The sequence below is a fragment of the Balearica regulorum genome, chromosome 15, assembly GCF_011004875.1.
Source record: "Balearica regulorum gibbericeps isolate bBalReg1 chromosome 15, bBalReg1.pri, whole genome shotgun sequence".
Taxonomy (NCBI): domain Eukaryota; kingdom Metazoa; phylum Chordata; class Aves; order Gruiformes; family Gruidae; genus Balearica; species Balearica regulorum.
Genome location: NC_046198.1, coordinates 10,745,956 through 10,763,022, shown reverse-complemented (window position 1 = coordinate 10,763,022; position 17,067 = coordinate 10,745,956). Strand labels below are relative to the sequence as shown.

The following is a 17,067-nucleotide window of genomic DNA, read 5'->3' as shown; positions in this document are numbered from 1 at the left end:
GGGTTGTTTTCTTCCTTTCTCCCCCTAATGCAGCTCTGGTAGCATCTCATGTATCTGTTAATGAAGTCCATTACATCCAGAGTTTCTCAGCAAGTAAAAATTACAATCATTAGCCAGTGACTGACAAGAGACAGAAACACCATTTCTGCCCGGGCTGGCAATAACAGTACGCCAAGTACACGTCCCAGCGAGTCGAGCCTTACTCTCCTGTAATATGGTACCCAATGTTCTTCATTAGCATCTCTCTTTTTAATAGAGCAAGGCAGCGTCCTACGGCAGGTTGCAATTACACGCAACAATTAATTAGGGAGAAACAATGACGGGTGTCACAGAGACACATTTTACAGCGGGGTTGTCAAAAGGTGAAGTGGAAGATGATTAGGAACATTTTAAAGCCCTGCCTAAAACCGAAAACAAAACAAGTGGAGGCACAACTGACAGCACAGTAGAGACATGACTGGTTTCCTTGTAAACTACTTTATAATTTTTGTTTTAAATAGTGAAGAAACACAATTATTCTTTTGGTTGTAATACCCCAATGATCAGGACCAGCAGTCTTGGACCAGGACTTCTTGTGCCATTTGCAAAGAACACACAAAGCCAGCTTGGCTTCTCCCAGAGCTGCAGCCACTCTCTTGCTGCCCTTTTGTGAAATTAGAGTTTAATTCTCTGGAATAAGTCTGCTAATAAGGACTCCCAACACACCCATCCTCTGGACAGTGTGTACTCGCTCATCGCTCCCCCAGGGGCTGTGATGGGAGGAGGGATGGGGAACGGGGGGAGAAAAAAATAAATGCGCCTTGCAGAGCACTAAATACAAGAGAAATCTAATACCCCTTCGCAGAGTAGTGAGAGTTCGTTGGAAAAGAAGTACTGGTTGCACTGGCCGCGCTTGGCAGAACGACGATTTCGGCTGGAGGGCCTCCCATCCTCTTGCTGCTCGACAGATCATGTTCCACGCTCCGTGTTAAGCCTCCCCTGGGAACATTTCCCACGGCGCTGAGGACACGCATGTTTGCGATGCTGCTGTCGTCCCGGCGGCCAACAATAGAGAGGGACAATTTGATCTTTATGTAACGCAGGCAGCCGCGCGCTCTGTTCCCCTCTCCTCGGGGATGAGATGTTCAAACCGCACAGCACAACAAGTAATAACAATCTGAAGGGTTAAATACAATAATCAAACCCCTCAGGCTTGCTGGTGTTATCACGGGGGTTCCTGTGGGTGTTGATGGGTGTGACCATGTGCCCCGTGATATTTGTTCAATGCAAGAAACATAACCCAAAAGCCGAGTGAACAATCAATCATCCCCAGACCCAGTGATCTGCACCCCAGGGGAGCCCCCTCCCCCTTTTGTAGCCTCAAAGCCCAATGCTGAGATGCACATACGAGCCTTGCATGCAGTGCTCAAATCCTCTTACAGCGTTTTACTCCATGCATTTGTACCAGAGTCCTGCGTGGAGGTGGATGGGGGAGGCTGAGCAAGTCCTTGCAGCTAAGGATCCCCGCACATCCACACCAGGGACCAAAGCCTGACAGGTACAGGCAGGAAAGTAATATTCCTCAGTTGGGCAATCCACTCACTTTGGCTTCCGAGTACATCGGTCTCTGGAAAATGACTGCACGACAAAGTCTCGAAATGAAACTAATTCATTGCTGCTCTCCAGCCTTGGGAATCAAATGAGTAACTCTACAGTCATTAAAACAATGTACTGGTAAAAATAAACAGGAAAGGGCACTTAATAGGAATGCTTCATAGTTAAAAATATTGTGTCTCGTCTGAGGTCATTCAGTTTTTAATAGGAACAGCTATGTGTGGCCCAAGGTGATCTGATTTGGTATTACTCCAGTCATCTTATGGGTGTATGCTGTAGTCACAGACGGATGGATGGCGGTTTTTTCCCAGTTCAAAATCCTCCCCAGGATTTTGCAGATTGAGCATCTGCTGTCGGACTCACCACAGAAAACAGCTCTGAGAGAAGAGACAGGAATAGGAACATCTGACTACATGGGGGGATTTGGGGTCCCTCTTCACCCAACAGCACTGACGAGGAGGATGCTGAACTTTTCCTTTCTAAAAGGGGCATTTCTATAGCAAAGCAGAGGCTCAAGCCAGAGGCAGTGACACCGAGCACCAGGCAGGCACAGAGCTGATGCTGCAGAAAGGGCAGGAGGTGAGAAAAGTAGGCAGGAGTACTGTAAAGGATCATAAAAGCTGCATGTACATTTTCCTTCCCTGAAAATGTCTTTGTGCTTTTATGGCAAGGAGCTGCTACAATTACAGCTTCCTTTATAAGTGAAGCACAAACCAGATAATGAGCAAACCTCCCACTGCACAAAGGAGGCGATGAAGGCGTTCTGTGAGCCCTGATGGTCAGGCTTCCCCGCAACAGCCGAAGGCAGAGAAAATTGCTAAACCCCATCTCCATTTCACCCACTTCAGGGGCGTGAGCTGCTCGCAGCCTGCTTTTTCTTCCCAAAAGTGCAAAAAGGATCACACCAAAAATGATTGTGCCTACACAGACAGCGAGTGAAAACCCTTCAGCCAGACAAAGCAGCAGCTCACACGTCCCGACCTGCAGAACAAGCCCACGGCTGCATCATCCCGAGTCTGGAGGAGTAAAAAGAGGGAACAAAAAAGGTTTTGCAAGGAAAAAACCCAAGGAAGATACTGCCAAGTCGAGACAAGTAGATAATGCACTGAGGAGGTTCATGATTTCAATGACACATGGGAAAATCAAGAGCTCCTGTCAGCCTTCGTCTCGCTGACCCCAACGTTCGCGGGGAGATCAGGGGAGTCTGATGAAGCCATACGCAGGTGCGCAAGCCTGGGGCTTCCAGTTTTTCTGGCAAAGTTGTAATTTTCTAAGAGTTGCCCTTCTTTGCACGCGAGCAAGCATGGAAGTTCGGATGGCTTGGCAGGGAAAAGGAAAATCAGGCAGCAGCTCGCTGGGTAGGGCTATTTCATCCTGCTCCACAGCCCTTCCCCTGGGTCAGGGCCACCCTCTGAAATCAAAGCCCCTTGCTCTGAACTGCTGCTCCCATCACTCTGCAATGCATCAACCAAAGCCATTGCCCAGGCACGCTCTATGTCCATAGCTCGTGTCCTCCATCAACCTAATGTATCAGCACCAGCTTCCCAAAATCGACTATTTCTCCCTGGGATGGGGTACAGGGGTTTTAAAGCTTTGTCAGGATGCCTTAGAAAGGGGACGTAAGGGAGCCGATACAGGAGGGGGGTGTGCAAGTATTTGTTTGCTTTAACTGAGATGAGGCTCCTAATATTTACCAGGAACCAGTGCCCACCAGTGACCAGGCTGCTGAACTATCTGGTTTCACAGTGAAGAGAGCAGGGATGTGGGATGCTCCTGCCAAGTGCCATTTCCAGCTACTCATGTCATTGGGGACACAATATAGGTGGAAAAGAGAAGGAGGGGTTTGCTTTACTGATTTACTAATCTACTTTACTACCCATTTGCTACTACCACGTGAGCAACTGGAGATAAGTGTCCCCACAGCATTCATCAAGGGGGGGGAGAAAAGAGAGAAAACAAGGAAACATTTTCTTTGGGGTGCCAACCCCGTGTGCCACCAGCCTGCCGCAAGCCAGATCCAGCACCCCCACCGTGAAACCCCAATGCCTCCCTCCGCACCACAAGTCTCCAGGCACGCAAGAGATGCAATTGCATTGTGATGGAAGGCAGGCTTCTTACGGATGGAAGTCAAGGTCTTATGGAAATGATCTCCCAAGAGCACCCAGCAGACTGTACGTCTGCATCTCTTTGTCAAAGCAGCCTATTTTGGAAGATCCCATCTTTCTGGGAACTGGGCAGGCTTCTGCTAAACAAGCTGCGCAACAACACAGCCGGAAAACTCCCAGCTCACGTCTGTGATTGCAGCAGACACACAACCCGGGAGGCCCCCGGACAGCCGATGTCCCGGGGGAGGGAATGGGTTTCCCTGCTCGGGACTCCAGCAGCTCCCAACCCCAGGGCTACGCACAAACACTGCCAAAGCCCAGGGCCACACAGGAGGACCTGCAGTCTTCCACGCCTCCTGGTCTGGGTAGATCGTAACTCTTTTTTGCCTCCAGCTGCATTTTTTGCCTTGTCCCATGGGATGCAGGTGGTCATAGACTTGTCATTTCACAGAGTAACATCTTTCAGCAGCACCTCATCAGCAGGAGAAAACGTTTAGCAGCAGCGTGGCAGGATAGGGGTGGAGTGGGACAGAGAGCAAAGGGGGGTCTTCTGTAGACCCAACTTCTAGGGTCTGCAGATAATCCTCTGATGCATATGGAAACAAGACTGTTGGCTTAAATATATTTTTTCATCTTTTGTGCATGTGCTGACTTATTTCAGCAGGGCTGCCAGCAGCCCACAGTTTATTTTTAAAACACTAAACAAGAAAAGTCCAGTATATACAACAAACACCCTGGGTTTCTAGAGAAGCATTCTGCAGAAGCTAAAAAAAGGAGACTGCTTTTTGGGTCAGCTTGGCCATGATCCATAGGGGACTGCGAGGTGAGAGACAGATTCTGACCTCTGCTTAGAGAAACGCTGAGCAGGCACGTCGCGCACCAGCTGGATCCCAAATTCATGCTAGGAACAGGCACAGAAACAGCTCAGCCGCCCAAGCACACCCTGTCTTGGCAGGTACCCGTGCACGGTGGTGGGGAAGCTGCTCAAAGGATTGCTACCACCTCGCCTGGAGCCCCGAGGGCTGAGACCCTGCCTAGCTCAACACATGGATGAAGCATCTCAGCTCCCAGCTGCCCAGCCAGGCTGGGCTCCACGATTCCTCCCGCCGCAGGCAGCTCAACCTGCGAGGACATCGTAAAAAGATATTGCATGGCTTCTCAAAGAGGATTTAGATGAAAACACCACCACCCCTAGCTGGGAGGCTGCAGGGAAGTGGTGCTGAGATGAAGGATGTGGCTCTCCCTCAAGGTGACAGCGCTCCTAATTGTGTCACTCCAGCCGGCAGGCCGGAGGATGTGACCCAGTTTTGGTGCCTGTTATGTGGCTCACAGTGGTGCCGACACGCTGGAAAAGCTAAATTTAGGAGCCAAACAGACACGGTGTTACACACCCAGCAAGGACTCACTCCATTACGAGATGGCCAGAGAATCGATGCTGTCTGCTCACCACACACGTTACAGCATCGCTGCAAAGCCCTCGCCACCTGAGTGGGAAGCGTTACCAAGTCACTCGGAATAAAATTGCCGCTAAATGCTGTTTGGGGGAGAAAAAGAAAAAGAAAAAAAAAGCAATTCCTCGCTCTTTCTCAGGCATTGTAGGAAAACGGCTATTGCTGCCTGGTAGAGAGTCCAATTACGAATAATGTGCGTTTTCTCCCTGCACAAAGGATGAAAGGCATCAGAGCTGGTGGTGACATTTTAAGACCGGAGATGTAAGAGTGAATCTGAGCCTCGTTTCAAGCCCAGCTTTACCCCAATAAAGAAACACTTTCTGCAGTCAATTGCCTTGCAGTATAGCTTGAAGCGCCACTATTGATCTAGCATCTGTTATGAGCAGATAATCATCGTCACTGTGCCATGGCTTCTACAACGGGATCTAAAAGCACTTTCCAAAGATGGTCGAGGGCTGTTTTTCTGCTCTCACCCTCTCACCCGTGGTTGCAGGCAGACGTTTGCAGGGGAGCCCGTGAAACTCTCACAGGTTTGCAGAATTTGAAGGCCAGACAAAAAAAGCTATAAATCACTCCGACTTGTTCATCTCCCAACCCTGTAAACTTCAGCTAACCGAGGTGTACTCCCTGCAAGGCTCTGCCTGCCGCTCCAGCCCCAGCCCTCACACAGCCGTTTCATACCCTGCAATTTCCTTTCCCCAGCAAGGTGCTAACACACCACCATCAAGCCACCACTCAATCCTTCTCTTTCGCAAGACAGACAGCCGGAGCTGCTAAAATCCCCCAGCATCAGGCATTTTTCTCCTGCCCCCAGAAGCTTTCTCAGAGTTTGGCTCACTGAGGTCTGAATCCCAACAGCTCCCAGCAGCTTCCCAGCAGCTTGGGGAGGCTTTGGGCCAGGCACCTTCCTCCAAGTTTAGCAAGAAGTGGTCAGAGGTAGGTGAAATCGGGCTGCCAGCGCCTGCAAACTCCCCCTCCCTGCCAGCGCAAGCACTTCTTTTCCACTTGGCAGATTCCTCTAGCCTCCAAAAAAGGAGAAAAGGATGGGAAATTAAAAATAAATGAACCAAGAGATACACATCGATCAGGAGCCAGGCGTTGTCAGCCCAGGTCCCTGTGCAACTACTTTTTTAATCAAAACCTCATGCAGTTTAAACACTTGACAGAAGTCTAGAACAGAGATCTTGTTGCCCTGAAGAAGAAAAGCTGCAACCTTGAAGAATAAAGTCTGATGGGGTCTATTTCCTTTACAATCATGCTAAATTATCCTAAGCCCATTACTAATTGTGACATTTGAGGTTTCGCCCTGCAGATTCCTGCGAGATGCATGGGTGTCTTGAGGGAGTCACGGAGGTGGCGGGAGGAACAAGCTCTTGGGTGGCAGCTGAAGATGTGCCATTTCTAAATCAGTCTGTGACGCCAGCTGTAAATTTTTAAGAGGCTCAAATCAAGAAAAGGATTGCTGATGGATGCACTCCCCACTTGAAACTCACTTGCGTGGTGATGGACGTCAGACTACCTGGCTCACAGCTACGCCACTTGCCTGTTTGCTATCGAGACTGTCAGAAACCTTCCAGCTTTCTAGAAACTCGCTGTGTGCCAAGGCTCAGCAAGCCCTTTAAAGCCTCCCGCATGCAGGTTATCTGCCTCTCCTACCTTGAAAATGTTTGTCCCTGAGGAGTTGCTATTTAATACCTTCCTTAGTTACCAAGGGATGGGAAGTTTCTCCCATCGTTCCGCGGCTTTCCAAACACAGATGGGATTTATTGAAGTTTCTACTGCTCTGACCTCATTAACGTTTTATGGCACAGCTCCAGCGACGCGCCTACTCCTCGCCAGGTGCCCCTCAACAGCCCCACGGCGGCTCAGGTCTCCCGGCTGCATTGAACAACACTGGGGAGCTATAAGCAACACCATTCCCAAAACGGCTCCGCTGCTGCCTCTCGGGGCCTCACCTGCACCCTGCCTCACGCAGGATCGTGGATCCCAGCAGCTCCTTTCGTAACAGCCGCAGCGGGTGGGAAAGCAGAGACAGCATGAGGAGGAGAGACGGAAAAAAAAAAGAAGAAAAAAAACTCCAGAGAATAGTGCAGGAACACATCTAAGCTGTGCCATGGACACATAACCTGGGGGCCACCCAGGGACAGGCGGGATTTTAACTGGCACGGAGGAGGGGAAGCAGAAGAGGGAGTGCGAGCCCTGGGTTTGGTGGGGAAATGCAGCGGGCAACCCTGGGGTGACATTCACGGTACCCCCCCCGGCACACACCTGCAGGCAGGAGGGTGGGAATTGGGAGTCCTGAGGCCTTTTTTGGGGAGCTTTTCTCCCCTGTGGAGAACAGGAGGGAACATCAGCACAGCCTGGCTGGAGTCCTGCAGATCGCCCCACTTAGGCTCTGGTCCTCTAAATTGCTCTCTCAACCCCGGTACATAAATCGACCCGACGAGCATCAGGGTTTTCTCCAGATCCCTGCTCCCCCACAGCCTTTGGAGTTCCTGCTTCAAACTCTCAAAACCCTGCAGGTTTTGTCCCAAAGAAACATGCCTGGTGCTTACCAAGGCAAACGCCTCACTATGCTTGAGGCCTTGAGATGTGCCTCTCCATCAGCCAAGCACCGCACGGAGCCGGGGTTTCCCCACCACATATTTATTCAGAGGCGCTGCACGGCAAGGACAAGCTGGCGCCGAACTTTGCAAGAGGCAGACCTGGCCGGAGTTCAGCAGAAATGGGGAATTAAGACACTGAACTAAATCAATGAATCCCCACCCAATTTCTACCCAAATCAGGAATGTCATGCACAGGAGGGGTTTTGACCAGGGTTCCACGTTACTTATTAAGCACGGAGAGCAGACAGTGTTTGGCACTGCACAGAAATCCAGTCTTTGCACTAAAGCTCCTGTGAGCCCAAAGTAATTCAGATGCAGAAGCAATCTCAGCTGCCGGGAAGGAACTGAAATAGCAAGAGACAAAGGGAGCCTGTCCAGGATCACAGAGAAAGAAAGAAAGAAAGAAGAGTTGCTGGCTAGGTGCAGGCAGGGGACGCTGATCACATGGGGAAAAGGATGGGGAGGAGGTAAAGGCAGCAGGTCGGGGAAAATCTAGGGGTGGCTGGGGCCACTCCTGCTAAAATGCACTCGATAGCGGGGGCTTGCTCAGGGCTGCAGGTCCCGCAGCCGCCCCACAAGAGCCTTCCAGCAGTGCCTGCTGTGGGCTGCACACTGGGACTGGCAAAGCCTGAAAACGCCAGGGAGATGCTTGGGGGCCTGGGCAGAGCAAGCGAATGGATGGAGGCACACGGACTGCGAGAACCGCCCGTCCCGTTACACTGGGGAAACATTAGTGCCACGCTCACCTCCCCAGAGCTCTCCACCAACACACCAGCTCGGGTTGCTCACTGCAAACCCATGCAGAGATGCCTTCTGCTCCCAGGCACAGGCCCTGCATGTCTTGCTTGCAGTGCCACCTGCCGCCAATGGCAATGCTTTTCAGATGCTGCAAGGGGACAACAGCAACGCAATGAACTTCCTGCTGTTACATCAGCTTTCCCTGTCCTTTAACAGCAGCCAAACTCTCGATCCAAAAAGCAACGCGATTTCCCAAGCTGCAGGCGTCCCACAAGTCGCAGGCGTAGCAGCAGACGCTAATAAAGTACTTTTTTCTTTCCCTTTTATGCAGTTTCTTGCTGGAGCCAGTCTCTCCCCCCAGAGACCACATCCTGAATCTTCTTGTTCATTGATTCTTTATGCTAAATGATGACTCCGCAGTCGAAATAATGTGGCATATTCTACTTCACATTTCAGACACCGTGAGACTTCTTAATAACGAGTTGCATGAAAAATTAGGGAGGCTGCAACAAAGAGCTCCGACGGAGGTTTCCAAAGTGACTCACAGCCAGGAGAGCCTCGCTTTTCCAAAGCCCAGCGTGAGACAATCTCAAGAGCCCCCGCACTCAGAGAGAGCCGAGTCCTCCCCCTCTGGAAAAATAAGACCTTTTTAAGGAGACTTCCCCACGGTGAGAATCCCTGCAGGGAGGTTTGGCGGGTGGTTTGAGGAATCTTGGCTGAGATGACATCCCATTCCTATGAGCGCTCACAGGGAGAAGGTTTCACCCCAGACCTCAGCGGTGCTGCTGAGGGTGCTGTTGGGTGGGAGTCACCTCGTGCTGCAGCCGGCCTGGGCTCCCTGCTCGGCACAATGGCTTTACAACGCTCCAAAACAGGGCCAGCAATGATTCTTGGTGCTCTTGCAGGGAGGTAGCAAACCACAGTGGTAAAGGGCTGCGGAGACTCTTCCAGTCTCGGCTCCCGAAGCGCTATGGCACCCACAGGGACAGCGAGCATCACCGGTGCGCAGGTATCCCCGCTCCTACTTAGGGCTGCCTTGCTGCCAGCCCTGCAGCTCTTTGCCAGACTTTGCAGCACGATGGAGGGGGAATGTTTTCAGGTTAACTTTTGGCTGACTGTTTTTGCTTCCTGCCATCCAGACAACCAGCTGCCAACATATTTCAAGGGGAAGCAGCAGGCAACATATCCAGTGCAGCCACGAGCGGCTAACACCATTTATGCTCAGTCCCAGTGGTGACCAGTGCCTGGCTGCTGGGCTGGGAGGTGCAGCAGGAGGTGGCTGAAGGATGCATTTGATTGCTCTGCCTCCTCTCCCAAGCTCAGCTCCTAATTCCTTCTGCACTGGCTCCCACCTTCAGCTCCTCTGTGACACCCGCGACAGCCACCCCCAGCCCTGGGTGTTCTCTCTGCAGCACAGCTCCCTGCTCACCCACTTCTAACACCTAATAACTGACTACCGCTCACCCCACCCTGTGCAGCAGACTTCCCCAAAAGAGATTTTTCTTCCAGTGCTGCCCAAAGGAGATCTCCCTGTAGCTGGCAAAGGAAAGCTACAAATAACGGGGCAGCTGGCATGCAGGCAGCTCTTACCACGTTCCAGAAGAGGGGGTTGAAGGCAATGGAGAGGACAGCCGCAATGAAGCCAGAGTCGGTCACGTCCACGTAGCCGAAGAGCCGCGCCATGGCTGTCACATCCACCTGCGGGAGGGAAGACCAGTTACTGGGGGTGCAGGTTTCTGCAGGGGCTCCAGGTGTTGCACCCGAATACGGGGCACTTCATCTCAAACCAAACGCATCAGCTGCCCTGCAGGAGTGGACAAATCTTTTAATGGCCCCAAGTAACGTATTGCAAAGCACTATGTCAGGGTGCAAAGCCAAGAAGAGGGGTGGGGGCTCCTCCAAGCTGGCTCCCCCCAACACCTGGGTGATACCGGGCTCTCGGGGAGCCCCACGTTTGCAGCATTGCCCAGAAGGACACGGGCACCGCCAGGACACTGCTGCTGTGAGGACGAGCGCCTGTGCTACGGGGCAGCTGCCAACCCAAGCGTGTTTCCAAGCTGCAGGAAAGGGAACGGCATTTCCCAGCACCTCAGTGTCCCTAGGGATGGAGGACTGTCACAGGGATGCTGGTTTGCGTGGAAACTCCAAGCCATGAACTGTGTCAGCCTCAAACTAGCCTTCCAAAAAGTAGGAGCGATGCAAACCTCCTTCACAGCGAGGGGGGATGCATTTCCATTGTAAAAAGCTACAAAAGACTTTTCTGTCTTACTTAATTACTACAACAAAAAATCCTTAAAGCTCACTTTTTTCCCCTCTTTCTCCTTTTAAAAGATATTTTTCCCAGGATGACTCCCTGACATTGTCAGCATTTTTACGTGCAATAAGCCATGCTGCTTCTCCATCCCCGCCCCCTCTCCCTGCAGTGGTATTTGGATGAAAAACAACCAGCGCCTTTTTTTTTTTTTTTGCCAAAAACTTTGAAAACAAAAGACAAAATAGCCCAGCCTAAGCCCTTCCCTCGCTTGAATCAAAATCAAGACAACACTGAGACGTGGAAGGATTATGCTTCCCAAACACAGCTGTGTTTGCAAGTCTTTCGGGTGCCAGGGGATAGGAAAGGCTTGAAAAGGCATTGGCTCCACCTCGCCCGTCCGGGAGAGAAATTCCCACTGGCTCCTCACAGGTTCTTCGAAGGAACCAGACCTGCAGTGGGATTCATGGAGAGGGGCTGCTAAACCGGGCGCCTCTCATAGCCAAGAGCAAGGGCCCTGGGAATGGCTCCCACGCTGCCCTGGGGCAAGTCCAGCCGCTCCGGGTGCCTCCTGCACAGCCACGACTGCTGGCAGTGCAAAGTGCACAACCAAAGGCCGTTATCGCCCCAGGGAAACGGGGGGACCCTCATGGGGGTCCAAGGCTGCCTTCAAGCTGTGCCAGCTCCCCCAGGCTCCTCCGTCCAAGCCCTCAGGACACGGGTGCTGGCAAGGAAGGATGGGAACAGCCCCTAGGGCCTGATCCTGACTCATGTCCCCCTATTCCCACCCTCCCCGGCCTCTCCTCCCCTCCTTTCACCTCCAGCAGGCCTTCGCCATCAGACCCCTTCGCTTCAAACGCTGTCAAGCTGTAACCCGGGCACGCAGACAGCCGCTGGCGCCGGGACCGAACTGTCTGGTCCCACTTCAATCACAAACCCGTGGGACCAGGACGGCTTCTTTCCTCTTGTTTCATACAGCTCTGAGCACACCACCAGCACAGGCTGAACAAAAGCTTCTTGACCTACTAACTCCTGGCTGGCAACATCGTTAACATTGCACTCACCTTCTTTTCTCCTCAACCACCAAATTCGCTGCTGCCAGCGGGAGGCAGATTGGCCTGTGCCTCATATGTGCTTTTAGGGATAAAAAGGGAGCCCATTAGGATGAGCTGTCTCTGCAAGCTGCTGGGACAGCCACGTAACAGGCACAGAACATTCAACTTTGCACCCTCCTCCACGACGGGCCATAAATAACGGCGGCAAACACTGCCCGCTTGTCTGCGGCCCCAAAGTCAGGGACGCAAGAGCTGCGCTGGCACCCACGCGAGAGCTGCGCGGGCACCCAGGGGAGCGGGTGGCAGCACCCATGGGACCCCCGTGCGGTGCCGGTGCAGCCCTTGCCACGTGGACGGAGCGTGCCGTCATGGCTTGGGTGCGAACGGGCTGGGGAGGGCGGCGGGTGCACCGCGGGCACCGAGCGTCCCCGGGGTCTGCTGCACCTGCAGGCACACCCGGGGGGTTATCGCTCTGCGGAGCCCCGCCATGGCACCGGGAGAGACCGGGGGGGGGGGGGGGACCGGCCCCAGGCCGCCTCCCGCGGCCGAGCGGCAGCGCCCCAGACCGGGCCCTTCCCCGGGGCCGCAGTGAGCCCGGCGCTCCCCGCCCGCCCCCCCCCGGCCCCGCCGGTACCTGGCCGTACTCCAGGCCGCCCAGCCCTTCGCAGCACTCCCGCGGGAAGGGCCGGCCCCCGCCCGCCGCCGTAGCCCGCCGCCCCGCGCCCGGCCCGGACCGCCCCGCCATGGCGCGGGGCCGGGGTCGCCCCCCCCCCCCCCGCCGCCGCCGCCGCCGCCTCCTCCCCCGCCCGGGGCCGGCCGAGCGCGGAGCCCCGCGGTGGCGCTGACGAGAAGCGTAGTCCCGCCTCCGCCGCCCCCGGCAGGGCCCCGGCACGGCGCGGGGGGAGCCGGGCCTGGCGGCCGGGCCGGGCCTAGCGGCGGGGCCTACGGCGCCGGGGAAGCACTGACCTCGCCACGGGCCCGGCCGCCTCCGTCGAGGGCTGCGAGCGTGTGTCCGGCCGCGGCGGGGGGGAGGGCGGCCCGTGCTGCCGGCGCCTGTACTTCGACCCTGCCCGGTGAAGCAACCGGGCCGCGGCGCGGGTCGGTCCGTCCCCGTCCCGTCTCCCCCCCCTCTCCCCGGAGCGGGTGGGACGGGGCCCTTGGGCCCCCTGGGGACGGGGCTTTGCCCCACCGGGCAGCCGGCGTGGGGCCGTGCGTGGGAGTGGGGGTAAAACAGCCCGGAGGGGAGAGCGGGCAAGAAACTGAGGTGCCGGCGCTGCAGCGGGGGCAGAGCCCCTGCCCGTGCTCCTGCCCGTGTTCAGCGCTCAGGCAGGGCCGGGGGAGGGAAACGGCTCCACTTGTTTTCTGGTACTGGAAAGGCTGTGGAAATTAAATGTTCTTTGCCCAACATTACTCATTCCAGGGCAAAATGTAAAGGCATCAAGTCTGGATCTATTTTAAGGGCAATTCTCTGCGCACTATTCCCTTCAGCAGGTGTAATATTTTTTTTTTATTGCTGTTATTATTCATACTAATATTATTTCACTCCTCTCCAGGATGTTTCTTGTTAATGCACCTTATGGGCTGCAGTCCTGGACTTGCCTGTGCATGGGAAATCAGGTTGTATCATCCCCGCAGACCTCTGAGGGTCTCTGCATGGACCATCCGCTTTTGCAGACCCTCCTTTGAGGGGAAATAAATTTTCTTCAAAAATGAGTTTTGATATGAAGGAAGCCTCATGAATGAGCTGCAAGTGTCCCTCCCAGAGGTCTCACAGGAGTGGGGAAGGGACAGGAGGTCTGAGCACTCGTGCCCTGGCAAGCACCAAAAACGTGCCTGGGCGATGGCTCACGTGAAACCCTCCCTGGCATCCTTGGACGTTGTACTTCAGGAGGGCCAGGGGATCCCAGCTACGACTCTCGGCCCCACGGGAGATGGTGTTTCCTTAGTTCTGCTGCTCCAAACCCCTCGCTGCAGCAGCACATCCCCACCTCCTGACCTGCAGGGTCGGCTCCTGCACTCGGGGTGCTTGCACAGGGCTGGACCCCGTCCCGCCTGGGCCTAATGAGCACGTTCACTGTATAAATTACAGCGCCAGGCCGGTTTGCGGTGAGACACGCATGAAGGCGCCGTGGGTGGGAGCAGCGTTCCTTATGGATGATCTCCAGCTGCTTCCGGCCTCTTCTCCCTCACGCTGGATAATTTTGCTGTGCCGAGCGTGTAATTATTGCCTCTGTCATCTCCGAGGCTGGGGCGCGGGAGCGGATGGGAGGATGTTTATTTTGTGAGTCCCACTAGCTGGGTGCTTGGGACAGCGGGGAGGGCGAAGGGGATGCAGTGGGGAAAGCAATGGGGGCTGTGTTCAGAGGGGAGGAAACATCCCCCCAGGCAGGGAATTAGCAGGGAGAAACCTCCAAACTGTCTTCCCTCCTGCAAGGGGAGGATGTCTCGGTGCTGCCAGTGCTGCCAGCTGGGAAAGGTCAGGGATGCCGTGGCAGGCTGGGAGGAGGAATGGGTCTGGCCAAGGGATGGAAGGAGGGGTGGTGAGGAGGTGCAGAGGGGTGAGCTGTCTCACTGGCTTCTCGCTCGAGGCCATCAGAGCTGGGCTGTCATGGACACGTCTGTCCTGTCACCCCACATCGGGGGGCACCCAGCGAAGGCATGTGCTGCAGGACCCAGTGCCCTACCACCAGCTCAGCTGTGTTTCGGTCAGGGAGCCCCCATGCCATTCCCACCACCAAATCCTCTGTTCAGGGAACGTTTTCCATGTAAGAGGGACGGGGGTGTTTGCGGCGGTGGGGCCCCTCCATGCCGACCTCCGTCCCGCCTCAGAAACATCCTGGCAGCTGTGAAGGACACAAAGAGGGCTTTCTGTAGGGATGGATTTTTCTTTGTGTCGCCTCTCCCCATGGCATGCCTTTTATCCAGTTCTCCGTTTCCGAGCACCGAGCTAAGGAAGAGGGCATTGCCCTCAGCTTTCCCAAGTCTTTTCTCAGCTTGAACTCCCCCAGCGTCCTTTGAAATCCCACCACGGCCCCGAGAGGTCACCAATGAATATGGAGTTGTAAATGCCTGTGTGGGCAGAAAGCACTTAAATGAAGTCATTTGTAACGGCGGCGATGAGCTGCCCTGTCGGAGGGAGGACCGGGAGCCGGCTCGCTGGTTGGCAGCTGTTAACGGCACACGGTGATGGTGCAGCCACCGTTGCTTCTGCTGGCATCTGCTGCAGCGGCACTGAAGGGTTTCCGTGCATGACACGTTCATCGTGTGCAGCTCAGCAATGCGTGTGTGTGTCAGTCCGGAGAAGGATGCTCTCTGCCCCTGGCTCAGTGAGCTGCAGTTTGCTCAGGAGCATTTCAAACTCAAGGAGACCCAGGGGACTCTCGACTCACAGAAATCCAGGGCAGGGAGTGCTGTTGGGTGGGTTTCCCTTAGAAATGGGACATTAGTTGGGAAACTGCAGCCAGGTCAACTTCAGCACAGAGGGACATCTCTCCTTATAAGCCCAAGAAAAAGCTTCCAGGCCAAAGGATTGGTTTCCTTGCTGAGAAAAGGGGGGAAAAGGGATATAAAGCATTCACAGCTTCCACTCTCCACAGGCGACTCTTGCTGCCATCCTTTGCAAAGCAGGACAAGCTCATAAACTCATCTGCAGGCCTGCGGCTCCTACAGCTCCCCTCTCACCCATCGCTCCAGCCAGGTGAACCAGACTTTATGGCTGTCCCCAGCAAGCCTTTGTGGTCACCAGGAAGGGCTGCTTTCTGCTGGCAACCTTGGTTTCTCATATCTGAGCTTGCAATCCGCCTGGTCCTACCCCAGCTACATCCCTTGCTGATAGAGGTCGGATGGGGGAACCAATCCTTTGCATCCCTTCCCTGAAGGCTGTGTCGTGGTCCACACATTTAAACCTCGCCTGAAATAAAGCTGACCCCTGTAGGTTTAACCCTTGCAAACCTGCAAGAGCTTGGACTGATGGGTCACAGAGATCAAGGACAGAGCATCAAAACACACAGTAAAGGACAGTATTGCAAGCCTAGAGAGAAGCAAATAACACTGGAGCGCAGAGCTGAAAGCTTGGGCAGAAGCAGCAAAATTGCAGATACTCTTCTGTTCTCCATCAGATAACACATTGTCACCAGCGGTGCAATGCTGCAATCCAGACCTGCAATCCTAGTGGAAATCCTCTAGTGTTTGTGCTGGAGGTTAGCTCTATTTATATTCTGATGAATGATTTACTCAAGTAATTGGCACACAGCTCCCCTATTACAGATCATAAAGAATTAATCACAAGATTTTCAATGCTCCCCTATCAATTTTATTAGGCTTGATTGAACGCGGTGGATTGGGAACATATGGTATGTGAGTCAGACTCTGCTCCCAGTTACACCCTGGTTAATGCTGGGGACTCACTCGGCTGCTGATCCCTGTAAATCTGGAGAGGCAGCTGCTCCTTTCCTTCTTTCCATGCCCCGACTACTCCCTGTGATCCCTTAAAAGCCCAGGGATGCAGAGAGCAAGCAAGATCGACTCCATATACCTAAATTCTCCAAAAGCCTGAGATGCTCCCAAACTGAAAGCCATGCTGGGAAGAGGATGCTTTGCTTCCAGCTCCTCCGTGTATCAGCATGAGCCAGAAACCAGAGCCAAACGCTCGGGAGCTCAAGATCTGCCCCTGGAGCATTTGTCAAACAACAGCCCCTGCGAAGGGGCCGTGTGACGGCATGGGAGGCTTGCTGCTGTGGAAAGCTGAGGATGCCTGTGTTGGCATCGGGGCACCCTGCCAGGCAGGTTTGCCCACGGGAGATGCTCTCTTGAAAGAATTAGCAACAAGAAGTCCTAACACCCACAGGAGCGGGCCGACTCATCCCTGCCCCAAACCAGCAGCATTGCGTGATTCCCTGGAGCAGAAACCTCCTTCGAAGCCATGTCTCCTGTGCAGCTCCCCTCATGCAGAGAACCAGGAAAACCTCCAGAATTTCCACATGGAAGGCTCACAGTCCTTCCCTTGCTTTTTCGCCTGTGGGTGTTGTTACTGTGCTGGCTAAAGTGCAGAGTCGTGATGCAGGGAAGGGGATGGTACGGGGCCCTGCTCCAGCTCGTGGGCAATGCTCACCCTGGTGAAGCTGTTCCCCACTGTGCTCCCATTAACTACACGAGTATCTCAATAGGTATTTTCAGGAGGGAATGGGAACTTTGGGTGTAGATGGAGCTACTTGTGTAAGCCCGGCTTATCCTGAACCAGGCTTGCAGAGCAACTAGTCTGGCACAGCT

The 17,067-nt window shown here is 54.2% G+C and overlaps 1 protein-coding gene across 3 annotated transcripts in view; it reads right to left on the bottom strand.

Moving 5' to 3' along the window:
* Positions 1-12,896, bottom strand: part of PEMT (phosphatidylethanolamine N-methyltransferase) — a 43,287-nt gene extending 30,391 nt beyond the window's left edge. The window contains exons 1-2 of one of the 3 annotated variants that reach the window (XM_075767404.1): positions 12,766-12,896; positions 10,084-10,191 (exon numbers count right to left, since the gene is read on the bottom strand). In XM_075767404.1, coding sequence (XP_075623519.1) covers positions 10,084-10,176 — 93 coding nt within the window. In that variant the 5' untranslated portion in view covers positions 10,177-10,191; positions 12,766-12,896. Of the gene's footprint in view, positions 1-10,083; positions 10,192-11,808; positions 11,879-12,433; positions 12,570-12,765 lie in introns of those variants that run through there. The other 2 variants (XM_075767403.1, XM_075767405.1) reach the window with 2 other exon arrangements.
* Between the last annotated feature and the right edge of the window lie 4,171 nt (positions 12,897-17,067).